General features: G+C 47.4%; 1 protein-coding gene across 8 annotated transcripts; it reads right to left on the minus strand.

Annotated features, from left to right (window-relative positions):
* Positions 1–27,278, minus strand: SLC25A25 (solute carrier family 25 member 25). 8 transcript variants are annotated; one of them, XM_077189359.1, is made up of 12 exons: positions 26,917–27,050; positions 25,289–25,413; positions 7,440–7,566; positions 7,265–7,352; positions 6,786–6,821; positions 6,374–6,485; positions 5,482–5,640; positions 4,584–4,736; positions 4,368–4,475; positions 3,970–4,137; positions 3,346–3,496; positions 1–2,524 (listed from the first exon to the last, which is right to left on the minus strand). In XM_077189359.1, exons 2-12 carry the CDS (start codon positions 25,328–25,330, stop codon positions 2,340–2,342), a joined length of 1,329 nt encoding a protein of 442 aa, XP_077045474.1. In that variant the 5' UTR covers positions 25,331–25,413; positions 26,917–27,050; the 3' UTR covers positions 1–2,339. The 8 variants fall into 8 exon arrangements, with proteins under 8 accessions (XP_077045474.1, XP_077045475.1, XP_054502147.1 ...); XM_077189360.1 differs by having other exon boundaries at positions 25,289–25,416; XM_054646172.2 differs by lacking the exon at positions 25,289–25,413 and having other exon boundaries at positions 26,917–27,278.
* Between the last annotated feature and the right edge of the window lie 256 nt (positions 27,279–27,534).

A 27,534-nucleotide genomic window follows, 5' to 3' on the forward strand; every position in this document is an offset into this window, starting at 1 on the left:
TCTCTTTATCAGACCTTTATTAGCAGACTGTTCCCTACATGAAGAATCCGTGTTAGATTTGCATTATAACAATTTGTGGTTACAGCTACAAAGATGGTTGTCATTTTGCATTGATTTTTGCATTCTGATATTCATATTCTCATTAGGCCACACTGGTAGGAAGGAGCCACTGCAGAATTTATGACAGGTCTCAGGAAGAGGGGGGTGGAAAAAAAAATCATATCACTAATCCATTGTTGGTTAGATTTCCACGTGGCTACACCACTGAAAGTGAAGGCAGAGTCTCACCTGGGAGACTCTCCATGACCACCAAAATCTGTCAGAAATAAAGCAGCTGTTTGAGTGCTTAGTAAATCCTTTTCCAATTTCTCCCACACATCTCCACAGTGTCCTCCTGCACGTGATGAGCACTGGCTCAGCAGCAGGGGCTGCTGATTCAGCCTTGAAGCACAACTGTAGCAGCTCGTGTCCAAGTGCAAGTTTCCTTCCATCTCTCTGGAAATGTGTATTGTCTTTAGTCCCTGAGATTTCTCTCTTCCCCCCTTACCTCAAAACTCCCCCAAGCTCTCTTAATTAACTGTTGTGACATCCAACATCCACAGACCTTCCACTTCCCAGCTTCAGCCATCCCCCCAAAGCCTTTCTGCCATGCACAGAGGCCATTCCAAGCTAAGGCAAGCCTCACAGTGCACCCTCTCCCCTAACTTCTGCTTCCTCATCTGCTCCCTTCTCTCCTATGGCTTCTTGCTACAGAATTTCTCTGGGCTGAGGTCCTCCAGCAACAAACCCAGACGTGGGAAAGGCAGTTCAAGCCCCAGAGGGAAGGGACAAAAGTGACTTTAGCATCCCTCCCCACGACTCAGCTGTGTGATGCAAAAGAACTAATAGAGAACTTTTTAAAACAGGAGAAATACAAGCACAGTAACAATATTTAAACAAACCTATAAAAATAGTCTGAAATAACTCTGTTCAAATAAATACAAAATAAATATGCTTTAAGCAGTAAAACAGTGGAATGCAACGCTGGTCCATTTTACCCAAAATGAAGAGTTGGGTGAGGATCTCCCAAGCCTCAGAAGCTGGATCCTATTAACTAAAGCAGCCCATAATGCTATCAGAGAAATTTTAAAGCCATCTCTTTCCCTTAGCCTTATGAAAAGCACCCTTTGAAAGGCAAGCATGTCCTCAGGACTGAAATCTCCCCTCTCCCAGTGACAGCCCCTCTCCCTAACACCCCTTCCCACAGCAGACATTCCTGACTTGGGGCCTGCACGGCACCAATGGAAACCTGAACATGGATCTACCAAGAGGTCTAAAGAGATAAGATAGCAGCATAGGCACGGGGTTTGGAAAAGGTTCACGAGCTCTCTTGGCACCAGGCAGGCTGGGATTCAGAGGTCCATGCAACGCTGTGCAGGGGCTCTCCTGTCATGCTGGGAGCTCAGCTGCACAGGAGCTGTGGTGGTTTTGTCTTTGTTCACTAAAGCCATGCATCACAGTGCCGGGCAGCCCAGGGCTCTCCTCCTTCCCCTTTCCAAGCCCCTGCAGAGAATAAGACAAGCCAATCCCGGCATGCAAAGGATACAGGCATGCAGGCTCTAGTCTGCTGCTCCTGTTAGTAAGTGCATCTTGTTAGTGGGTTTATGAGACACACTTAAACCTATAAAAAAATAAATAATCCTAATTCTTCATCAGGCTGGCTTAAGTAACCTTCAGCCTGGCTGGGATAAACCACTGCCCACCAGCCCTCCAAACCACTATAGATCAAAGTTACATTTCATGTCAATTCTTGGAAGCAGAACATGAATGTCTCCCACCCAAAGGAATATTTGTAAACATAACAAGCCTGGTGTGGCAGCAGCTCCTACACAAGGTTTGTACAAATTTAAACAATGGGCAGGAAGTTAAACAACTGAATGGAAAAAGCAGCTCTCTGAATGGAAAAAGAAGCTCTTTCAGCAAGTCAGAAGGTGCTCATCTGTAGGCAAACAGGCAACACGCTGAGAGCAGACCTGTAACCCAAATCTTTGCTACTCTGTCATACTGCTGGGGACTGACCTCAGCAACTCCCACCTCAAGATCTCCCAGGAGTTCAGCTCCTGGTCTCCCAAAAGGCCCAACAAAAAGGACCCCGTGATGGTTTATGTGGAGCTCTGAGTAGCAAGATGGCAAAGGACACAAGATCCTCCCCTCCCTCTTCCTTACTGACTCACAATCTGAGATTTCACAGCTTTGCTTAGTCAGCTTAGTGTCGACACATTCACAGAATGAGAGATGGCTTATATGTCTTGGGATTGCATCCCAAGATTTCAGAGTTCCAAGTCCTCAGCATCTCCTGGTCACCGTGAGTCCACGCCCAGAGTCATCTTCAAGTTCTCATAGACCACGTAGCTGATGCTCACAGCTGGGATCACCTTCATGAAGTTGGGTGCCAGACCCCGGTAAAGCCCAAACGCTCCCTCTGTCTTCAGAATGTGTTTGAACAGTCCCCTCATGGTCACTTCAGGAGCACCCTCCACTGAAGCTGCAACAGGGAAAGCCACAATAAATAATGCAGCCTATGTGGTGAAAACACTTTTGTTTCCAAGAGCAGTACTGATCCATGTGCTTTCAGATGTTCACAGAGCAAAGGTGCTTGGTGGGGGACAGCATTAACTTAACTCAGCTGCCCATTCTGTGCTCCACACTGAAGTATTTTCTCAAACTGCTCTGCAGATGCCCTCAGCCCAGAACTGCTGATCTGAGCAAAACAGAACCTCTGTCCTGGAGGTCCTTGGTCCCAGAGGTTAGAAGGGCAGCACAAAGTCCACTGTCCCCTTGCAGCATCACAAACAGCCCTTGGTCAGCTGCGGGGGCCAGCTGAGGCTGTTGTTGCAATGCTGACACTAAAGATCTTTTAGCTTTGCTCAAAAACAAAGACAGGAGTTTGTAGCCATGATATTTTCTGAAGAATCCCTTTGCTAGGATTTTTCTCCTGAGAAGCTGAGAGGCCTCAGGAACAAAATGTAAACAATAATTATCTGCTGCTGCGGGATGCAACAGGTGCATCTGGGATTGGTCTCATGTGGTTGTTTCTAATGAATGGTCAATCACAGTCCAGCTGTCTCGGACTCTCAGTCAGACACAAGCTTTTGTTATTCATTCCATTCTTGTTCTATTCCCTGCTAGCCTTCTGATGAAATCCCTTCTTCTATTTAGTATAGTTTTAAAATAATATAATATATATATCATAAAATAATAAACCAGCCATCTGAAACATGGAGGCAACATTCTCATCTCTTCCCTGGTCCTGGGGATCCCTGCAAACACCACCACAGGAGTTCCCACTGTTCCAAAAGTTCTCACCTTGGGCCTGCATGCGTGTCCTCACAAGGGCCAGTGGGTAACTGGCAAGCTGCCCACAGGTGCTGGAGATGGTGCCACAGGCCAGCAGAACAAAGACCCCAGGGTCAGCGCTGTTGACGGCGTAGCGTTGCAACCAGGTATTTTTTAGTGTCTGGAAGGAACAAGCCCGAGGTCAGCAGGGAAGAGGCAAGGAAAAGAGTATCACATTTCATGAAAGATCTAGAGTAAAGGCCCAGAAAGTTCCAGGAAAGTTCAGTCAAAAGCACGGGGCTTCTCAAATCTTTTTGAGCTGCTGTTGCCATAGTGGCTGGGGAAAATCCTTCCTTTAATTTTCTCATTAAGAAAAGAAACAAGGGGCCATGAATGATGCTGACAATGGTTTATGAACTAGAATCAACATATTGGATTATATTTTAAGCCATTTTGGGGTAAAAAAATACATTTGTGCCCCATAAGGCCGTTCAAGAAAGCTTTGATAAATTACTTGAACTCCTGTCATGACTGAAAGGTCTGACAGTGATAAGCCCACACAAGCAGCACAGCCCTACAATAGGCTAACAATAACATAAAACATAATATAATAATTGTGAGGCTTAACCTAACAATAGCTTAAAGGCTTCATACCTCATAGACTGCCAGGTCAATACCAGCATATGGAATGATTCCCAACATGTTGGGGATGTAGCCTTTGTAGAAGGCAGCCATTCCTTCCTTTGCAAGGATGTTTTTGGCACAATCCAACATGCCTGAATATTGTCCTGTCTTCCTCAGAGCCATCCGTGTTTTCAGAACCTAGAGGACAAGAATAAATAGCATGAAGGCCTACAGGAGAACCAGCAGGAGAACAATGTACAAGGTCATTCTTAGGAGCACGACTGTCAGAACCACAGCAAGTGTCCTGCAAGCAGGACTGCTTGGTACCACCTCTGAGAACTCATTAATTAATTGTCCCAGTGATGGTGTTCTACCCACATTTTCCCATCCACAAGCCCTCCTGGGCTGGACTCAGCCTCCTGCCTCACCTCCATGGGGTAGATGCTGCTTTGTGCAATGGCCCCAGCCAGAGAACCAGCCAGGAGCCGCTCGTGGATCCTCAGCATTTCCTGGTCAGTGCCGATGAACCTCTTGATCTGCAGAAGCCACAACAGACAGACAGACAGACAGTGAGGCTCCCTGACTGATCTCAGCCATCGCTTTCTTTCCAGCTGGTCCTTCTGCAGTCACAGCTGTGCCCTCACCTGCTCATAGGCCATGAACTTGATGGCTGACTCGGGTGCAATCTTGAGCACGTTGATGCCATTGCCTCTCCACAGGGACCTGGGGCCGCCCTCGCGGATCATCTGCGTGAAGCCGCCGACGATGCACATGTTGTTACTGCGCGAGGCGTGGACCTGGGGACAGGGACAAGCCTGGATCAGTTCCAGCCCCATTACGACAGTGCAACGTTTTTCTGTAATCCAGGGACAAAAGGGCGCTTTTTTATTTACCCGCAGAGTTGCCAAGGCTTTAATCCCTTCCAGATAACTTCTACAATGGGAAAGCAAGCTTCTTTTCTTTTTTGCCAAGTCTAGCGTTAACTAATCAATCTAATCAATATCTCCCTCTGGAATGGGAGGAAAGGTTAAACAGGCAACTGTCTTGGCTTTTTCCCATACCTAGCACAGGATCAACTACCCATCAACTTCTCAGCTGGTTCTAGAGCAGTGACAAAGCAGGCTAAAATCAAAATTTTCCAACTCCTTCCTAATGCTGATAATACTGAATACAACCTCTGCCAACTGACCACCACATTCACTTCAACTCTCGTGGCCTCAAGGTTTCTCAGAGGATCACAGGATTTTAACCTGTTTCACCAAAAACCAAGTATTCCATTAAACTGTCTAGTACACTACTGACAATTTTGACATGTCTACCTCCAAAAAATTCTCTGTACTTTTTCTAGTAAACAAATAATAACTTTTTTATTATTTTGATCACTCAAATAATTCAAAACGCGTTTAAAAATAGCAATAAAAGAACAACAAGATTAGCATTGGCCAGAGTGCTGTACTGTGTTGATGAACATTATAACCATAACTATTAAAGAAATCTGCTCAGGTATTTAAACAAACTGGAACTGGAACTGCTCCATCATACCTGCATGAGCACTTTCAAACGGTCCAAGGGAGCTGTGCAGGTTCTGGACACGGCACCTGCACCTCCACCTGCAACCAGATGTCTCCACCACATCCCTGTCTGCCTCTCTTCCACTGTGAACTCATCAGGGACAGTCAAATTCTCTCCTACATCGAAGATCTGCAAAAGGAGAAGGTATTGAGAAATGCTTCATCAGCCAGTGATCTTGCTAAAGTTTTACTGGATTTACTGCTCTTTACTAGCAGCAGGTGCTGAAGTACAGGACCTGCTTATTCCAAGCCAGCAGCTTATCTACAGCCACTAACTGCTGTGCCTGGCCACAGGAGCTGCCACTGCTAAAACATGTCACAGGGGAAACTGAGTTCTGATTTCAAGATTCTCTCCAAGATCCTGGCAACTGCTGAACATTTGTCTACATCAAAATACTGCAGGTATTTAGGAACAAACTGACCCACTGCAGGCAGCTGCATGGCAAAGAAGCTGGACCTCTCCAGAACCTTCCAAGCTGGCAGCCTGTTAAATCTCATTAAATACTATTCACATACAGATAACTCCAGGAAGGATGGCTGCCTCTGGAATCAGGATCTAGTTCTAACAGGTCCTGAACCAGCTGGGGCTGGCCACTGGCAGGAGCTCCTGGAGGTGCACACCAAGAGAACTCCCTCAGCTCCCTGCAGTACTGCAGTCGTCATCACCAGTGCCAGCAGCTGTGACAGTGATATGTGGCAAGATTACAGCAGAGGACAGGAAGCAATTGAGCTTCAAGGGCTACAGGGAAGCTGTGAACCATGAAGAGAAAGATAAGGACTGCTGATAGCAGCTCCTGGGGGCCAGGACTTGGACCAAGAAGCTGGGCAAAGACTGAGACCTGTTGTACAGGAGTTTTTCTTACCGTGGAGTGCTTCCAGTACAGGATGATTTCAGGAATGTTCTCCACAGGGTGCAGCAGGTGATAGTCTCTCCACTCATTCCAATCAATTGTCATTGTCCCATTTTTATCCATGCTAAAAAGATTGATCATCAGGTGAGTACAGACTCCCACTGGATGACAAATTCCTCCTCCCCTTCCCTTTGATTATCCAAGCCTACACCAAATACAGCTTTGCAAAGCAACTACTAAAAGACTTCTAAAGAGACACAAGACAAAGCTAGGAAACCTTCTGTTCACCAAACAATGCTGAGGTAGAAGTGGGCTCTCTCTTTCCTCCCCTCTCTCTCCCTTCTAACCAGCCCACAACAGTATTTGCAACCCCTCCTACCAAATTCAGGGACATAACTGACACTGAAGGGAAAATAATACTTACTAGGTGACAGGACCCCAGAAGTGTCCCGTCCTTATTCTGACACACAGGCAAACAGACAGAGGGAAGGTAGCAGAGGAAAAAAAGAGGAAAAAAACAGCACAAATAAGTGGTTGTTAACATGTTAGTGCCACATGCATAAAGCACTTAGCATTTCCAAAGAGCAACTGCACAGTCCTTCTCCACAGCAGCAAGCTCAGGGCAGCAGGACAGTCAGACAGGGATGCAAATCAGCTTAGGTGCAAGCACTTCCCCTCAACAGGTCAGGGAGAGACTCTGACAGTAAGTCTCAATAAAGCATTATGATTTTATAATTGTATGCCAATTCACAGGGAAAAATCAAAATAGAAAGTAATAGGAAAAAAGGGAGGAACCAAAGTCTCTGGAAAGTGCATACAGGGGAAAAAAGAGATGGGTTCCATGTCCCTATATTTCTTTCTAGTTCCCTTGACATAAAACAGAAGAACCAGAGGAATCTTCACCTCTTCAGTATTTTCTCAGCCTGCTGTTCAGAGATCTTGACCCCCAGGTCCCGGAGAGACTGGACAATCTCCTGGGCATCGATGCGGCCTGTGAAGATAATCCAGTGAGCTCAAGGATACACATCACAGGCTAACACATGCTCCAGTCCACCCTGAGCATGAGAAAGGTGGTTACCATCATTCTTTTTATCCAGACTCTTGAAAACCAGTCTCAGCTTCTTTTCATGGTCTTGGAGATAGTGGACAAATTCCTCAAAATCCAGCTGTCCATCCAGGTCTTTGTCTCCAGCCTTCACAATTTTCTGTTCAGAAAACAACCAAAAACTGTCAGTTCCTTTGTTCACTCAGACAGATCTATCTCCCCTTCTACCATCTTTAAAACATTTCCCACACAACTTTGACTTTTTCTCCAAAAAGTAGCTGACAGAACTGTAATTCTCCTAAGAGAGTTGAGCAATGCCATAGCATAGAAAAGTCACCTGATTCCAACTGTTTCCCAAAGTCCATTACAGATGAAATGCCTCATGTTTTTATCAGGGATATTATGCTAGTGTCACGTGTCTAATCTCAGGACTGTACCTTGATTAACATCTTGCAAAGTCCTTGTGGAGGTTGAGGTTCTAGAACTAAGTATGAGTCAACAGATCTGCATAAAAAGTGAATCACAAAACTTGAACTTATTTAAAAAAAGCCCGAACAGGAGAAGGAATTTCATGCCTGCTACAATCCTTAGAGAAGTAAGCTCCCTCTGGCAGTAACTAACTCCAGCCAGCACAATCCTGTCCAGCCCTAGTGAACGCAGCCAAAAATAAAAACCTTTGTGAAGTGGTTTAGGCACCCTGAAGCTACGTGCTTTAATTACACAAGTTTCCATGAGATGCATATAGAGCAAGAATAGGTTCTTAGTAGGACAAAGCTAAAATCAAGATCAAACTGTGCCAGACATCTAGGACAAGGTAAATGACTAATTAACTCACTGCAACTCAGTGAGGCAAGAGCCCATGGACTGTCCTTTCTAAGGGCACATGGCTGCATGCTGACAGGTGAGGTGATCTCCAGACTACAAGAATGTGGCTCAGGGAGTTCCTATCCCCCTTCTGATTCAGTCACTTGCCTTTGACAGCCTTTAAGTCTTTTCCAACATCAGCGAGCAACACTCAATTAGGTGTGATTCAGTCTAGCTATCACCCAAAGTTTTGTTTTAATTCTTGTAACATTTATGTTAACAACAGATGGGTTGTTAAAGAAGCTCTGAGCTGAGATGGGTTAACCCTCTGTTCACCAGTATCTTGTTCAATATTTAGCATTCAAAGTATTAGGCAAACCTAAACTCACTGTGGTATGTCCTCAGTCTGTGACCACCAGTCCCCTTCATAAGCCATAAGTCTTTGTTTCAATGTCATTTTAAACTACTTCAGTACTAAATCATTCATTATTGAAACGCTCTCCCTCACCCAGCAAGTCCTGCCTCTTTAGCCCTAATGCTATGAGGATTATTCCTAATCACTTTATGAACCTTAAATAAGAAAGTGCTGTCCCAGCTGCCCTGACCTCCAAGGCATGCCCAGTATTCCTACCCTGCCATTTATCATATGACCGTTGTGAAGTTCAGATACGACCTCACATTCAACCTGTGGGCTAAATATAGACCAACACCCCTCTCCTGTCAGCACATGGCTTGAACAGCTGATTCAGGGCTTCCCTCTCACTGGCAACCCCCAACCAGTTGACAGGCATTAATAATTCGGAGGCACTGTAAGAGAGATGTGACTCTGCAACTGCTCCCTCTCTCTCGGCTGCAGAAATGCAGCCTGAGTGATCAGAGACTGCAGGCAATAAAAGCTTTGCCCTTCCTCCCCCACAGCCACAGCACAGAAACGCTGCCTGCCCGACAGTAACCCACAGCACACGTGTGAGGGGTGAGAAAGCCAAGCTCCCAGCATCTTCTCTGGAGGTGTGAACAAGTATCTGCCTGCACCTCTTCGCTTTCAGCAGCAAACATGAAATCTGGCCATTAACAGCTATTTTGGCTGCAGAAGTTCCTGTGGTCACCACACACCTTCCAGCCTGCTGTCCATGTCCTTTCAGAGGTGTAAAAAGCCTCCCCTGCTTGGCTGATCAATAATCAGCTCTCTGGGCTCTTGACAGCCTGATCATGAAAGAAAAAAAAGTAGCAGCAAGATGAAAGCAAGAGCTCTGACACATCAGGATGGGAAATTCCACGTATTTAGTGCATGTCCCTTCCACAGCAAAGCAAAAGGGTCTTGCATAACCTTCCCCAGCTCAGCCCACCCACCCCTGGCTGAGTCACTCACTGAGCTGCTTTCCTCCTCCCAGCACAAACCTGCTCACCTTCACCAGCTTCAGCTGACTCTACATTCCAGCCCTGCTGTCAGGAGGAGGCATGGGGAAGGATGTAATAAGGAGGAAGAGGATGTGAAATGCTGTATCTGAACAGACCCATAGAAGCAGAAGACTCCATAGTTTGGAAAACCCCTTTTTTCTATTTAACTCACATCAACTGGTTTAAATAGTCTAATAAGCACTGAGACTTCACCAAATTCAAAAGAAAAGAATCAAAAAGAAAAGTGTTCACTCCACACCGGTTCAGCAATCCCTGCCAAGGGGCACGAGAAGCATTTCCATGCTTCACTCGGTTATTACAACAGAGCCATCACAACCTTCTCCCCCTCTCAAACAAGCCACTAAATGTATTAAACATCACCCCCATCCCTTCTATTCCTCTCTCAGGGCCGTACCTGCTTCCACTGGCGATAGGTGGAGAATTCCTGGGAAGGAATGAGGAGGCTGAGTCGGAAGATGGATTTGAGTTCGGCCGGCAGCCCCTTCGACTCAAAGTACTCAAACTCCGTCTGCCTCTCCCCGAACACCGGCACGTACAGACAGAGGCAGAGCATCTTCCTGAGCCCAACACTCGCTGCCCTGCTCACTCCGACCGGCGAGGAAGGGAAGTCAAACCGAGCGATTCCCCTGAGCTAATTTCAGCAGCGAGTGGAAAGGAAATGCCAGCGAGTCTCATGACACACGCCTATGAGCGAGCCCGGCTCCGGCGGGATTGGCTGCACAAGCCCTGCCCTTCTACTTAAAAGGGAACCGGGGCTGCCGGTCCCACCCAGCCGGGGCAGGGACACACGTGAGCGCTGCCATTGCTCAACACCTGGCTCCCCTCAAACCTTACATCACACCCGCGGCCACTTAACCCGCACTGGGGGCCTCTTAACCCACGACCCCTTGGCCAAGCGCCAGGACACTCTCTTGCTGTGCCTTACAGCTGATCAGTTCCTTCCTGATCCTGTTCTCACCTCTGTAGGGATCTGTACAGGTAGCAGTGGGCACAAGTCTTGATCACAACCTCTCCCTTCCCACAACACGGGAGGACTATCACTGCCTTCCCAGAAATTATTTTTTAAAAGTGCAGTAAGAACAGGATGCAAGCCACTTACTGCTTTAGTACACATTTAGGATAGCCAGCTTAAGCAAAAACTTTCCACTTTTACGAGGTTATTTTGTTATGCCAGAGTTGACTGGCTTTGGTTGAAAGTTCTCCTGAAACCACTTGTGCCAGCTAAGAGCAGACAACCCCTGCACACAAAGATCTCTCCCCTCTGTAGCACTCCAGTTACCAACACAGCAGCAATAAAGCCTGTGGAGGTTTGTCATTAAGCCAAATACAGAGAAAATCACCCAAATCAAGGGCAGGCTTCAAAACAGCCCCAGCTGCTTCTAAGCCTCCTAGCTAAGCATCCACACAGCAGTTACACCAGCTTAATTTTTTTTCATCCTCTTCTGACTCCAATTAAACATTGCAGTCATTTGTGTGCTACAAGAAGTGTCCTGGGCAGAACAATTTTCCAGTTTCCACTCTTGACAGTTTAACTGCTTTGTAAGCAGTTCCTGAGCTCCCATTAGGAGCAAGCCAGGCTGGAGGGAGTGTGGCACAAGCACCATTTAGTGCAGGTATAATTACAGCTTCCTGAGCATTTGGTGGAGTTTGAGGTACAGGGTAACACCTCGCTCTCCAGAGAGAGTACCAATGTGCAGGAGTAACAATGCTGTTCAGGACAGAATCACTGACTGCTGACATCAATTTTAAATAAAGTTATAGTCTTAGCTTTAATCAGAGAGACGTTATCACGCAGGCAAGATGCAAAAAGCCACAGCCCATAACCCAAACACTGAAATCCTATCTGCAGCAGAAGTAACAAAATGTGTTTGCTGAACTGGTTCAAGCCAGCCAGGATAACAGCCTTCCTCACTGCTGCGGACACAGCAACATTTTCAAGTGTTGGTTGTGTTTGAACAGCCTGCCTGACAGAGCAAAGTCCAAGCAGCACTCCCCTCCTCAGGCCCTCATGCACAGGGTGCCTGGGCGTCTTTACCGTGGTGTTTTGTTCTCTACAGCAAAGCCAAGGTCTGTAATGAGCTGTTCATGGAGCTGCATGTCAATCACACCAACTGGGAATATTTAATCTGTGGCTTCATTTCAAGGATTTTTTTTTTTTTTTAAAGCTTAATGGATCACAACCCACAGCAACTCAGTACCCTTGGGATTCGTGACCTACAATGGCGTCCTCTGGCCTTCCTGGGGCACCTCACCTACCCTGGCACCATGGCCAGGTTACCTAACTAGGCTTAACCTACTCCCTGCTGACGTCTCTCTGCATGAAAACAGGATCTTCTCAGGGACTCCAGATCCTCTTAAAGATCAGCTGCTGCAGCAGCTCACTGCATGCATGCCCACAGCACAGCCCAGCCTTCCCACCAAGGCCACTCTCACTGCAAGCAGCACCCTAATGACACCTACACCCCACTGTCCAACACCAAACACCCCCACAGAGGGGAGCAGAGTGGGTACCCCCAGCAACAGGCAGTAAGTGAACAAATCTAACTCAGATTTGCTTCACAAAGCCTTAAGATCTCCGTAGTCCTTCCCACGAGTTGCCAAGCATCACTATTATAGCTGCTTGGCAGCTCAGTTGCTATGCCAACATGATGCAGATTTTCCTAAGAAACTCTGTTTGGACTTGGCAGCTAGAGACAAAAGGCAAAATCGGCACATTTTAGGAAAAAAAGCACTTCTACCTACGTCAGAGGAAAGGAGAAAGCTAATGAAGTTAAAGCTGATTTTAAGCAGGGTATTAATTACAGAACAGTGAGCTAAGAAGGAGAGACAGATTACAAATGAAGTTTATACCAGCAATTCACCTTATAACGACAAAGGGAACTTAAGTCTTAAGAAGTTTTTGTATTTCAGCCTTAAAAATCCTGGTAAAGCTGGAAATACTCAAGAGCCAGGCAGCTCTCCAAAGCTGCAGGGATCAGTGCTGCTGGGACACTGGCGTGGGGTCACTGGCCACATCTCGGCACACACAGAGCCAGTCCCACTGCCCCAGCACCTGCAGGCAGCAGCACACACAGCCCAGGGCTCCAGGCACCAGCTATGGACAGTACATCCCTCATTAGCACTGTCTATTCCTGACCAAAGCAAGGACAGGGCACAGAGCTCAAATGAAGTCACTCCTCCCTGATATTTCCATCCACCAATTCTGACACTGAACCGACACATTTCTGGGCCATGTGGAGCCAGCCTGGCTAATACCCTCTGCAGATGCCTTGATGACAAGAAAAGTGAGCCATGAAGGAAGGCAAACACAGCTCCTTCTCCCTTTAGCAAACTCATTTTCATTTTATTTATAGGATTTGGTTCTTTTAAATGCTGCACAAGTTACCAGTTTCCATACCCTGCCATCCTTGCTAACCTTTCCACATTATTTGTACACTTCTGAGCATCTGCTTCATCACTGGTTTACTACATCACCTCCAGAAAGTACCTCCCAAGGGACAGAAAGATGCAGCCATACAAGGAGCAGGAAAGTATGCTGTTTAATTTTGAATTTTCTTTGCTAAAAAAAAAAGGCTCTAAAAATATCAAGTACCAGCAAGCGTCACAGTCACGTAACATCCTCCTTCAGAGGCAAAACAGCTCTCTGGGCTCCAACCCTACTGCTAGAAGGTTTCACTGGGTTCTGCTGACTTGGTCTTTTTTAATTTCTAGAAACTAGCTTATAATTAATTGGACAGTACAGAAAGTCCTCACAAAGCACAGAGAGTGTACAGTGTAAGAAGGAGGAGAGTTAATGATTTAAGAGACCCCAGCAGAGTAAAGAGCTGCAACCAGCCCAGGCTTTGCCAGGGGAGGGATAAGAGAGCAGGCACAGCAGAGAGCACTATGTGATATTTGACATAAAGGTAACCAGGGAAGGTGACCTGTTCCACCGACAACACACGGATCCAAAGTTACAAGTCCAGATGGTGACATCAGGGGCAGATCATGCCTGTTTCCTGTGTACACAGATCCAGGGCCAACATAACACATTTGCAATCAGTGTTTTCTCCCCATATTTGCAATAACAGCCTCATGTTGGAACAGCTTGGAACAGGCAAACATCTGAGGAGGAACACAGCAATAACAAGATTGAAGAACCAAGGTCAGGAAGCCCCTCCAGTGAAGTTTATGGATACACATCAATTTCCTACAGAACCCCCAGTACCAGGTGTGATATTTTGTGTGGTTTTAGGAGAAGTAGTAACAGGTGTTTTTACAAAATGAAGTGGCCTACCAATCAAGAGACTGCTCCCAAGGTTACAGGCAGCCAGTGGCAGAGAACAAAAGCCCTCATTTTCTATTAACACCAAATAACACTCTTTGCTCACAGTGGTTTATTATCTGTCCCTAAGGCTGTATGAGACTTCTCCCAACACTTTTCCTTCAGACAGGTAACTGGAACACTGATATCTGATCAAGCACAAACAAGTCATTGCATCTTAACAAGTTACTTACTGTCCATCAGCTGAGCCATGGGCTGGATGAAGCATAAGCCAGCCTGAATTGCAAGGTGAAACATATCTGCATAATCCTCAACAGAAGAGCTTTACACTGTATTTCACTTAACAATCAGGGCAAGCTAAAATTACTCAGTCACAACCTCCTGGCAGATGGGCAGTTACTTCCTAAGATGCAATAACTCTGTTTTACCACATCCTTATCCTCTAGGTATTTCTCCATCAGCCAATCCTACGGTTCTTATGCAGCAGAACTTCCCAGGGTCACACAGGAAAGAGGAGATTGGTATCAGCTTTCAGAGAAAGCTTTATTTCCAGGTGTGAACAGATGGACTCTCCCTGACAGAGAGACCATTGTTCTCTGGAAGACACCAGAGATTTTCAGCCCTGTAATTCCAAGGTTTTCGTCACCACTTCCTTCAGTTCTGAGCCTCTGTCCTTCTTCAACCTCTGTGCACCAAAGTCCTCCTGAAAATGCGCATGCTCCTTTTTTGGAAGGGGATGCACAGTGCTAACTGCTAAGGATAGAGATGAAGGCAAAAGTCCCTGCAGATTTTTCAGCCTGATTCAAGCAGGGAGTGGCTTCTGCTCTCCAGAATGTGAAATGCCGCCTTGCTTGTTTCCATTCAAAACAGCAGCAGAACAGATATTAATCCTCTCTACAATTTAAACCTGTTCATCCCTCATTTTAAAGAGAAAGCTCACAGCAACAACCATGCCCAATTCCCTGTGAAATAAACTGCATCCTGAAAGTCACACACCCCTATCCTTGCTGCAGCCCTTCAGTATCATCCCCACCCTTCAGAGGCCTTATCCCCAACTCCTTCCCATCTAATCCCAGCTCACACCCTTGGTTTTAAACCACAAGTAGTCAGAGCTGACTGCACCATCCTCAGGGGAGACAGACAGCACTTCCCTCCATTAAATAAGCCAGAACTGCAGTCGGCCAGCACTGTGCTGGGAGCTCCAGCACTAAACTAAGCAGCTTTTGTTCACCTCCCCCCAGACAAAGCCTCACCATTTATTCTCTGCCAACTGTGCGCCCCCACCACCTCCCCACTCTCCTATCCCCTGGGAACTTCCCATCCTCACGCAGATTTTAGTCTCTCCCTTATGCCACCCGCTCCCCAGGGGCAGTCTTTACTCTCTTCCGGGCTCTGCCATTCAAATAATTCAGCCAGTTATTCATTTGCTCAAAATATGCAAGTTTCACCAAAGGCTTGCCAAATTAGCAGAGACTGACTCCAGAACATTTTAGGATGCATTTGATTCTTTGCTGGTCTGGGGTGCAGGGGTGGGACTCGCCACTAACCTGCATTATCATTCCCTGTCCTCTAAGTCATGCTTTTTGCAAGTTGCCCAGGAATCCTGGAGGCCCCCGTATTCCCCCTTGCCCCTAAAACAGCATTTTTCTCCCACACTTTGAACATCATGTTTGGAGGGTTAGATCACCTCCTCTCTTCAGTCACTCCCCTGCCCCCCGCCCCCTTCCTTTCTAGCAAGCACACGCGTTAGACCCTGCTCCCTTTTCCTGTGCCTCTCCCCCCTCCCCAAATTCACACACACACACACAGAGCTACTCACACACTCCACCTGCAACACCCCTTCTCCCAGCAGACCACGCACTCCACTGTCATGTGCACCAACCCCTCCTCAGGCCCCTGGATATCCCATTACCTTTGGAAAATGCTCTGCGGGTCCAACCACCAGTAGGATAGTTGGTCTCCTTTCAGTGGGATCAGTCCCTCTGTCCTGTGTCTTCCCCAACACCTTTGGCCCTTTCTCCCCGGGGCCTGGAAGTGGGGTGGTGTTTCTGGCCTCATCCTCTTTTTCATCTGCAGGACCTTGGCATATGGCCCTGGGAAGGAAGCTAGACAGAAAATGCCACAGGGTCTGCAGCATTGCTGCTCCAGCGAGCATCCCAGGCAGGGAAACCCTGAGCGCTCAGGAGCTGCCCGCTGCCAAGGATGATGTGACTGCACTACCAAGCACCCCCGAGACGGGAATCGGCACGGCAGCCAGCGGGAGCTTCAACCCAGCGACTCCACCGGCTCCGATTCTTTACAGACCGCTCCTGCGGACGCTTCCTGCCTTTTGAAATTGCTGCTACTGCAGTCGTGCCTGGCCTGACAAGCAGCTCATTGTACCAGAGCCTCAGAAATCTGATGGCAACAGACAAAGCACAAGCCCCCTGGCACGGAGAAGCCGAGACTGCTCGCGCAGAGAAGCCGAGACGCCGCGCTTGGGAGGAAAGCTAACGATGAACCTCTCCGAAAGGAGCCTCTCAGAGCTGCACACCGAGCTGCGCGTCCCGGCTCACGGCAGGCGATGCCGAGCAGCGATGCTGAGCACCGGGGCTGCGTCCCCACTGCAGCAGTGCCCAGCCAATCCTCGCTCCCGACACTGCGCTGCTCCGGAGCGCGGCCGCGCGCGCAGCCGGCCGGGAGCGCGCCCCGAGCGCGGGAGGCCGCCCGCAGAGGAGCGCGCCCGCGGCCCCGGGAACCGGAACGGCCCCGGGAACCGGCACTGCCGCCCCGGGAACCGGCACTGCCGCCCCGGGAACCGGCACTGCCGCCCCGGAGCGATGGGCAGCGGCCGAGGGGTGCGTGTGGCTCCCCGGCTGCAGCTCTTTGTTAGGGCGGCAGATGGTTCCGCAGAGAGAAGCCGGCTTTGCCCAGCCGTGGCCGCATTAACCTCTAAGCGCTCTCTCTCTCTCTCTCTCTCCCCGGTCTATTATGGTCTCATCCGTGCCTACAATAGCTCCTGGTGCTGCATTGTGCTGCCAGCACAGCGCCTACGGCCATTCAGCAGTGAGAGTGAGAGCTGGGCTCAAACCATCGCTGCTTGGTCGGCTGGCCGAGCTCTGCTGGAGGAAGCTAGGCAAAGGTAGGATATGGATGTATATAAGCACAGGGACACACGATGTTGCTTGGATTTCTGCAAGGAACGCCACGCTTTCCTCTGCTGCCACAGCAGCATTTATTCATTGATTAGTGAGCTGTATCGGCCTCCCACCAGAGCCCACCCTGGAGGAACCCAGCATTTTCCATTTTACAGTTCATCAACTTACTTCATATTCCCAGATTCTTTGTGTCCACAGAGGGCACTGCATGCCTCACTTCCAAAGTACTGTGACTCTTCCCTTAGTTTGGGTGTCTTAACAGGCAGAAAAAATGAGTACAAACCCACAGCTTCCATCACCTGGGGCTCCCTACCCAACACAGCAAGAGCCACAGCAAGCACAGGACCTCAGTGTTCAGCTTTTAACTTTTGAGAGTGACAGACTGCAGAACACTTCCAGTATATAGATATTAAATGTGAAAATACAATCCAAAATCTAAAAGGTCTGAGAGCCTTAAGCAGCCAAGTTACACATAAATTTTGAGATGAGCATCACTTTTGGGAACTTGCTGTCATTGAATTTCTATAATGAACCTAAGTAATGGAAAAAGTGAGAGACAAGCACATAGAAGACACCACATTAAAAAAATTCTTCTGCACATACACCAGAATTACTTAACAAGAAAAAAATGCTTTTTAATCACAAGGTCTATGTGCAGTATGCAACAAAGTTTTTTATCTTAAAATTTGACACATACCAACAAGTAACCACACATAAAAAAAAATTTTAAATTATGGGGCAGTAACTCTGGGGTGAGGGTGTGGGAAAGCCCAGTCCCTCTCTGAGGAATGGCACAGCCTGGTTCTAGTTGGGATGCAGTCAGCAGCTCAGGCACAGGCAGAAAAGACTGAGGAATTCTTGTCATGCCTCCATTACCCTGAGCTGCTGTCAGTCATCCCAGCTACAAGCACAAAAGTTAAACTACTTTCTAACACATAGTGAATCAGATCCTTTAAGATGACATTTGGAAGTTTTTAATGCTGTCAAACCAGAGGAACTAAGCAGATTTTCTGAACTGGGCACAGTTCTTCAAAATCAGCTTCTATTAGCCTAAGGCTGTGGTTTCACAAGCAGCTGTGAACTAATCTGAAGCTTACTGCCACTCCAAGTCATCTCACACATCCACTTAAGCCCTGCACTTACCTTGCTCCCATGCTCTTCTGACAACCTCATGAACCCAGCCAAAAACCTGCAGAGCTTTCCTGCTGAGGTAACCAGCTGAGGCTACTCATGGATGGGGTCCAGAAAAGTGTGGAAAGGGCATCTGAGCTGCCTGCAGCAACAGGCAGGCTGCCCTGCCACTCACACAGCTACAGGACACCATACAGAAGGCAAAGCACCCAAAGCAGAACTTGAAATTTGTCCTCTGTGGTCACTTAATACTCACAAGGCCCCATTAACCAGCTGATGTTACCTGCCACTGTTACAATTGTTCCCCTGCATTAGTGTTAATATTAGTGGTGTGTGCACATCTTCCTTTGTTCATGCAGAGATTTCATAAGAAAATAATGATTTCTGCAAGAAATTACATGCCTGGGGTGTAATTAAAGCAGAAACTTAGCAATGCTTCTTTGGCCTCTGTCCTCACTAAAGGAAACCTCAGAGGAATTCTGCCACCACACTAATTCACACAACTCCTTGAGAACAGGCAGAAGTTTCTAATCATATTTAAGAAAAAAAAAATTAAAAAGCATTTATTTTACCAAGTGGGGAATTTTATTAGGCCAGAATTATAAACCTAGTAACAGCAAGATGATTATAGCTAGAAGCAAGACAACTGCACTCCTACAGGGAATCTGTAGGGAAATATTACTCTACCAACACCACCATGAAGCCAATCATTGACACAAAAAAGATGTAATAAATACTGTGAGTCCAGCATGAAAGGTGACACAAAGGAACACAAGGAACAAGAATTCACTTTTTCTAGAAATCATGAATGAACACCTAGACCACAGTGAAACAGCTTTCCCAACCTCAGCTTCATTAGGAGACAGCTATTCTGCAATTCCAGCTGCTGACATGATCCAGACCTGGGATTTAAGGCAGAAAAAGCAGGAGGGCTGATCTGAACTCTGGCTCTGGGCCAGCACACCAGCCCCTGGGGACAGAAGGCGCCTGTGGCAGCTGGCCTCAGAGCCCTGCACACCAAAATGAGGAGTCATTAGATAGCCTGAGCAGAAGCTGACAATAAAGAGCTGTAATCTATCCAAATGGAGACAAAAGAGAGAGAAAAAAGCAAGAGACTGACATGTTTTGCTCAATTATTTTCCTCAGTACTGCAAGCTGGCAGAGGGAGGTTCTGCATAAGCCATAAATTAAGGTATCCTGGTACCCTTTTCAGCCACATCATAATACCTTCTGAGTCTAAAATTCCACTTTTCAGACAGACACTTGCCTTTTCCAGGCTGGTACACCTGGCAGAAATTAACTTCTGCTTTAAGATGGTTTCTAGAAGACTTTTGAATAAATGCACAGCGTTTTCCTGTGAACTTGTAAGCCTCATCACCGACAACTTGCTAACACATAAAAAATGTGAGAGGGAGGGCAAAAAGAAAGGGGGAGAGAGGGAAGGGAGCTGTGCTGGGGGCAGTGACCCCTCTCCTCCCCCAGCACAGGAAGAGCTGCTGGCATCTCTGGTTCCTTGAGTGACCCTGCAGGAATGAGCAGTGACTCATCCCCTCTGGGAGCCTCCTGGAAACACCCCAAGGAGCCCTGCTGCCTACATGTGTGTGCACCCAGAAACAGCACCCAGCCCCCAGCTGGGATGGGCCACCATGACTCTGCCAATCACCTCTTATCTTTTCAAATTTCATTTCTCAAAGAGGAAAACGTTAAGTATGTCACTACTTCACACTTTTTAAACAGTTGAAGTTAACCCTGCATGGTGCTTCTCACACCATGACATAAAATCTCAATGTCTTGGCCACTGCTGCTTAAATAATTAAACTGTCTGGTGACATTCAAGTACATTCATATATTAAGGTGACACAGCATAGCTCAGGGAACACTACAAAGCAACCCAGGTCTCTTCTGTTACAGAAACCCTGGCACAAGGAATTAGCTACCCAGGCTGATCTATTCAGGCATCCACAGCCAGTGCCAAATACAAAAATACAGAGAGAGCTGGCCAGGGACAGGGAGCACAGAGCCACTGCCCAGGACTGAGAGTTCCACCAAGGTCATATCATATTATATGAAGAGAGGGATTAACCAAGAGACAGGGCATCCTGAATACTCAGAAATCAGAGAATCAACTTCTTGCTGCACCAGACAGTTAAGCAAGAAAGCAGGTAGTGAGAAAGGATAGCCCTGCAGCAGCCCAGGCCCAGGCCTGCCCCCACACAGCTCTCCTTAGGCTAAGCTATGTAGGTTCACATACCAAGCAGCTCTGCCTTTCCAGGCAACTCATAATCTAAAAATTTCAAATATTTCTCTTAGAGCAGAATTCTTCACTGCAAACCATTTTAGCTGCCAGAAGCCTCCCTGCAGCTCATGACTTGGGAGTTGGAAAAACTCAGACATCTCAGCTGCCTTCCCATGAGTTATCACAGCTATGCTTCTTCACCCAAGACAAAGACTGGGCCATCATTAAACTGTGCTCATGTCCCACATTCACAGGGACAAATATAGCAATAGGACATGAACAAGAACAAAGACTCATTTCCCATTTGCTACAAGTAGGGCTGTAGGAAAAAGCTCCCTCCCCCTTCTCCTCCTCCCAACACTGTATCATGTTATACTGTGTGCAACCAAGGGCCCAGGGCTGCAGCATCACTATTTTGTAGGACTCTCAAACAAAAGATCAAGTCCTTATTATGGCTTTGATGTTTTTTATTAATGCTCACCAACCATTTAAGGGTTCTGTTCAATATTCAGCGAAATTAAAAATAAAATTTAAAAGAAACAGTAAGTATGCTGAAGGCTGGAGTTTTTTTACCTGCTGTTATCTCAGTAATCTGACACCTCCCTGAAATGAGGTTTTAGGAAGTTAACCTCTTTTCCAAAGCAACCAGCAACTGCACTAGAGGAAATGGCCTCAAGCAAGACCAGAGGACGTTCAGGTTGGCCATCAGGAAGCATTTTTTCACCAAAAGGATTGTAAGGCACTGGCACAGGCTGTCCAGGGAGGTCACCATTCCGGGAGGTGTTCTCAAAACAATTTAGTGCTAGATTAGGTAATACAGTGGTGCTGCATCAAATGTTGGACCCTATCCTGGAGGTCCTTTCCAACATCAATTCTTCTAAAAATCTGTGCAGATGAGGACAAGGAGATGTGTCCACTACTTACCAAGGTATTGAGCACTGGTCACTAAAAAATGCCCCACAGAACACACTGAAAGACCAAAGCACTGCTGCATATTCTACACAGGCACAATCAGCTGCTTTGGATGAGTCTTGTTGTTTCATTCCACTCAGGCTGAGGAGTTCCTACAGGCATTCACTTCCCTACACAGTTCAGAACAGACCCCATCCTGCAGGAAGCAATACTGTGAGGCCACATCAGTGATACTCAGGATGCCCTTCTACTTACACAATGCTGACATTTAAAATTTATATGCTCTAGTCAAAGTTGCACCTACATCTCTCAAAGGTCAGCCAGCAGCCCTTGGTCATTAGCACTGTGCAAATAGGACAAAGGTCTCTGCTAAATAAACCAGAGAACCATCAGGCTCCTCCAATTTTCTGCAAGATAGGACAAAAACAATCCTGGAAGAACAAACATCCCACAGGAGTTATATACCTGGTCCTATATGTACATAAAGCAACACTTGTCTAATCTGCAATTGTTTGTTTATATGCAAGGAAAACACGCAGGAGCAAGTTTCTCCTGTGCATATTTGCATCTAAAACCTGTCTCCCAACCTCCCCTCAGAACACAGAGTGGACACACACTGCCCATTTCATGCATTAATCACACTAAGGCAGGGCTGACCAGACACCAGGCGTGGGTCAAGCCTTTCACCAGGACAGCCTGAGGTTCCCTGCTCCCAGCACCCCTCTCCTCCTCTGTCCCTGCAGGACCTGGCAGGGTCCCAGCCCGGGTGGCTGCAGTGCCAGCCCGTCTCCCTGACATCCCCTGTCCCAAAGCTCTCACTGTGGGGCTCCTGGCCAAGGCTATTAATAACCAACACTAGAAGTTTCCTTGTGCCAAAGCCAAGGCCTGTCTTCTCCAAGTCTTTTCTGCAGCTGTCAAGAACTCATGTGATTGATTAGAGTTCATTTGCGTCTTCAGCCTAAATCAGAGAAGGCAACAAACCCCAAATTCATACCAACTAACCACTCACCACAGATTTGAAAGTTTTATCTACAATTAAATCACTGACCTACAGTTCTGCTCTTGCTCAAGTGCATGAGAACAGGGTCTCCATCAAACCACACATTTCATAATTACAAAGAGCAAGAACAGGCCTCCACTCCCTGCAGATCCAGCAGATATGATCTATTTTGTTTATTATTTTAATAAACATTACTCATGAATGTGTGAATTTAATTAACATGTTATTGAAAATGGTTTCACCTTGTATTAAACTGGTTTGGGGTATTCACAAAAGGTAATCCTTTGGGATTAGTAAGGAGATGGGTGGATGAGAAGTTGTTGGCAGCAGAGGGGAGGCTATCAACTGGAATATCAAACTGTAACAGTACTTGTCTGATACAACCTTGTGTTGCTCAGTCCTTCAAGGTGAATTACAAAAGCCCAGTCAAAAGCTCCACAAGTGCCCCAGCAGGATTCAGGACACATAAACCATAAAAATGTGATAATACATAAATGTATATAGGTTTGGAGATGTATTGTGAGATCTAAATGAGAGCTGGAGAGATATTCCAGTCCAAATTACAGAACAGTATTGGAATTTTGCTCTTTTTATTATAAACTGACTTCTGTAATACAATCAAAACTCAGGTCCTCCAATTCCAGATGGCTGTAAATGGAAAACAGGTGAAAGATCACACTGGAAAAAGTCCCTGCTCCTTCTGCACCTTACAGTTGCTAAGAATTGCAGTACATTGTGCACAGTATAAAACAGAGTATTCCAAAGGGCTGAAGAACAAAAAAACAGTTACAGAAACAGAGCCTGAGAGGAAGAATTAAATGACGTCATGACAGAAGATAAAGCATTGATCAGAAACAAGATTAAATTTTTTTACGATTGCAACTGCTACAGTAGAAAGAGTTTCTCAATCCATCCATGGAGCCACTTGCCAAAGAGCTAACTGATTTATTATCCCAGAGTGGCACAGGCACAGCTGGAAGAGTCCAGGGACACACTTAAAATGCAAAGCTGTTCCGAAGAAAGGCCTGACGCAAACAGAACACTGCAGAGTCCAGCTGCAGCAGCACAGCTTTGCTTTACAGTACATGGGAAAAGTAAAAAACAGACCTTGGGGGGAGTTTGGACAGCCAGGACCTGAATATCAAAGTGGAGATATGAAGCTAAGGAAGAAGTGATGAAAGCAGATCTCAGCAGCCTGGGAGCTGATACAGTTTTCCATGGGGAAGCTGATTCCAAGGGAGCAATCACAGTTGAGTACATGAACTTAGGAGGGGAGAGTATCACAAGACCAAGGAGGACATCACTGTTTAGGGTAGAGGCAAAGAGGACATTTGGGACTGAAAAGAGACAAGGGTTATGTTTTCTCTGTTTCTTAAAGTGAACTAGTCCAGCAGAAGATGCTGAGCACTACAGAAGAGGCAGCTGCAGACAAAGTTCACCACTTCAGTCTGTCTCTAGGCAGCTGAGATTAATTCCACCAGTTCAGACTGTCTGGAACTTCAGCAGCAGAGATGAAGTTTTGGAATGGCATTCTAGCCCTGCAGTTAATCAGGATCAGTAGGAAAACAGTTATATTAGCAAACACACAAATATTACCATCACACATTCTTTCAGCAATAGGACATCCCCAGACACAAAGTAGGAAACAGTTCTGTTTCAGTATATTTCCATTGAGTGCATACTTCAAGCTCCATAGGTCTATATAAAGTCAGAAAGCAACAGTAACAGGACATTTACCATCCCAGAGATAGATGAAATTTAGCAGTAAAATACTATCCCTTCACACAGTAGAACAAAAAAGGCTTTTAAAAAATTCTTCACATGGTTATCATTTTACTGCCCAAACAGAGTGAAGTATGTGGATTGCTTCATGCTGACCAGTGCAAACAAGCATTTCGTTACAAGGCTCACTGGTCTGGCACACTGTTATTTGTCAATTGGTTTAAAGATAACAGCATGGGTTAAAACAAAAAAAAAAAAAAAGCATCGTTTACATAAGCAAATTCCACCTCAAAGGACATCTGAGTGCAAGCCCTTCTCTCCCCCACCACAGAAGGCCACCTCTAAAACAGAAAGCAGCAATTTTCCAAGAATGCCACAAAGGGTTTTATCTCAGCAAGAACTCTCAGGCATTGAAGGAGCCAAAATATTGCTCATTTTCTTTTCAAGTTCAGCCCAAAAGTTATTGTTACCACGAGGACTTTCAGCCCACTGCCGCAGGGAGATTAGCAGCTCGCAGCCCAGATTGGCGATAACCTCACTTTACGAGCCCAATGTTTTCTCCATCTGCTCCCAAACATTAGAAGGCAACTCCCATATCAAATGTACTGCTGCATGGAAGGAAAAAGAAAGTGCACCACAGGCACCAAGTAATTTACTAATCACAAGTAATCCATGTGATTTATGCCCAAATTGGTCTCCAAATACCATGCTCGATAAATCAGAAGGGTTTTTTATCTTGACACTTGAGCACTTTCCCTGTGCGTGACCTCACATTAGTTAGGCATTGAGATGCCATAATTAGCTAAGGATGGAGCAGAAAAAGGACTGACTTATTAATAGAACTGCCTTGGAAACAGGAAGTTTATCTGATTTCCCTAAAAACTGCTTGACATGGAAGTTTGCTAGCCAGCTGAGGGCTGTTCCCACATTTTTATCTGGAACTTGAGAGAGTTTTGAACTCTGCATCCTCACTCTCAACGGTTTCACTCTCAATGGTTTTTACCCTGCTAAAGGGGATGTTCTACCATACTAACAATGCTTTGCAAACTCCAGAATGTTTTGAGTTGAGAAAGAGAGCACCCAGTTCCACCCCCTGCCACAAAATCAAGTTGCTCATTCCAGCCTGGCCCTGAACCCTTCCAGAGATGGGGCAGCCACAGCTTCTCTGTGCGCCCTGTTGCCAGTGTTTCACCCCCCTCACACTATTGATGTGGAAAAGGAGTCAGAGGAAGGAAAAGGCTGAGGAACAATACTGACAGACAAGGGCTTCAGCAGAAAGACAGGATTGTTAAGCAGCATCCAGCCAGTGCTTCCCTCAGCAGCGAGCTCCGGTCCCCGCAGAATGGTTCCTCTGTGCCGCTCCCGCCAAGCAAAGAAACTCTCTGCTGGGAAGTAAAAATGCAGTTTGTTTTAAGGTGCTTCCTCCTGGGCTACAGAATGCTAGGCTGGATTGAATTGCATGCAAAGAGAAGGGAAAGCAAACGGAGGCAGGGGTGCAGGTGTAAGCACAGAACGTTCTGGGTCATAGGGGATTTTTGCCAGAGGTCAAGGATTGGCCCCAGAGGTGGCAGCAGGTCAGTGTCACAGGGCATGCACAGGTGACTTGTGGTACAAGCAGATCGACATACCCAAATGCACCCAGCAGAACTCATGTTTTTTCTAGAAACAGCACAACTAAACTACTCACAAGATCACACTGCCAAGGAATTCTCGTATTTTACAGCAGCTAGGAAGATGCCAACCAAAAAGAAATGTCAGAAGTTAAGATGCTAGAGATTCAAAGTTAGAAAGGAACTAGAAACTCAGGAAAGGACTGTGTAATTAAAGCACTCAAAGTGGGGCACCACTCCCAGAACAGGGAGAGAATAGGAGCTGTCACTTGAATTAACTATCTTTTCAATGACTCAGAAGTTATTCTTAAACTCTTCTTCCTTCCTGTAGGACTCAGGCACTCTGTAGTGGCACATCCCTGGCTGCACCCATGTGTTTATCTCCTATCTTCAGATGGTACCGAGTTTTTTATGGCCCTGCACATAAAATACAAGCGACTAGGCAGGAGAAGACTGTGCAGCACTGAGGACAAGCCACATAGACATGTAAATTGCACTAGTCACAGTGACTAGAGCAGCATCACGTTGAACCTTGGAGCCCTCAGAGTACAGCATCACACAGAGCGGTGAGTACAAAAAGCTCCCTGCAAAAGAAAGCCAGAGCTGCATGTTTTATACGTGCAAATTGTACAGTGCAGCAGCCTCCCTACATTCTAAGATATTTCCAAACCCATAAAATAAACGAGTCTGGCATAAGCCATCCGGGGCAAACATGAGAAGCAACACGCTGCCAGACTCACATGAGAAACACAGTGATGGACTGAAAGCTGCACAATTATCCTGACTGCAGGAATCGCTCCCAAAGGACCTTCCACTAGTGTAAGCCAGCATGCAACTTGCCCTGTCCTGAGTCCTGCAGAAACACGATTTCCTTTATGGTTTTTCCTGCCCAAACACTTAAGTTTTAATCTTATTAACTACGGACAGTTAATACCGTACATGCCTACAGGTAGCAAGCAAGCTGATTCCTCCGGGCCCAGCGTGGAAGCCAGCGGGGTGGCTTTGAGACAAGGACCTTGGGGAGGGGAGCGGAGCGGCCGTGTCGCATCCCAGCCCGGCTCTCGCTCGGGGAACGGGACGCAAAAGGACCCAGGTGCTGCCATGGCAAAACACAGCTAGAAAGTCTCCAGAGTCCACGTCCAGCTCCCGAGACAAACACAGAGAGGGCTCCGGAGCGGACACGGGACATGGGGAGCGGCCAAACCCTCCCTGAAGCCCGCAAGGCGGGAGCGCTCAGCCCCGCCGGGCCAGACCCCACCGCCCGCCGCCTCTCACCCGCAGATCCAGCTCGGAGCGGTGCAGCCCGAGGCGGCCCAGCCCCACGGCCAGGTCGTGGATACAGAGCGCGCCGTCGCGGTTCACGTCGAGCTTCTGGAACAGGGTCCGGAGACGCCGGTCCTGCTCGGATGCCTCGCACAGCGACCGCCCGCAGGACCCCGCGTTCCCCCCGCCGCCGCCGCCGCCACCGCTGCTGCTGCCGCTCTCCACCGCAGATCCGTGCGGGGACCCGCACGGGCAGAGAACGCCGCTCACCACCGGGGAGGCGAGAGAGCGCCGCGCCCCCGGCATGGCCGCGCCGGCACCGAGCACCCCGAACACCCCTCACGCCCGCGGCACCGGCAAATGGCGCCGCTTCCGCCTTCGCGCCACGCGCCGTCGTCGCCACGTGACGCCCAGCGCTGGCCAATCACAGCGGGCGACACGCCCTGGTACACGCCCTCCTACGCCCACCCGGAGCGTCGGACCGTGACGTCACGGGGGACGCCCCCGCCTGCACCAATCGGGAGGAAGCGCCGCGGTGTTTCGGAGTGCGGCACAGGGGGAGGTGCAGGCGCACGGGCCAAGCTGCGATTGGCTGAACCGCCTGGGAGGGCGGTGATAAGGAGAGTTCCT

Source organism: Agelaius phoeniceus, chromosome 21 (assembly GCF_051311805.1).
Source record: "Agelaius phoeniceus isolate bAgePho1 chromosome 21, bAgePho1.hap1, whole genome shotgun sequence".
NCBI classification, from domain to species: Eukaryota; Metazoa; Chordata; class Aves; order Passeriformes; family Icteridae; genus Agelaius; species Agelaius phoeniceus.

Bases quoted from the DNA above. Each gene is read 5' to 3' on its own strand.
- SLC25A25 (XM_054646172.2), bottom strand. From the start codon at position 27,210: ATGCCGGGGGCGCGGCGCTCTCTCGCCTCCCCGGTGGTGAGCGGCGTT. The intron at 6,822-7,264 runs GTGAAGATTCCT...CCTGTGTGTCAG, and splicing joins GCTGAGAAAATACTGAAGAG to AATAAGGACGGGACACTTCT. The intron at 4,476-4,583 runs GTGAGGGCACAG...TGGCTTCTGCAG, and splicing joins AGTTCATGGCCTATGAGCAG to ATCAAGAGGTTCATCGGCAC.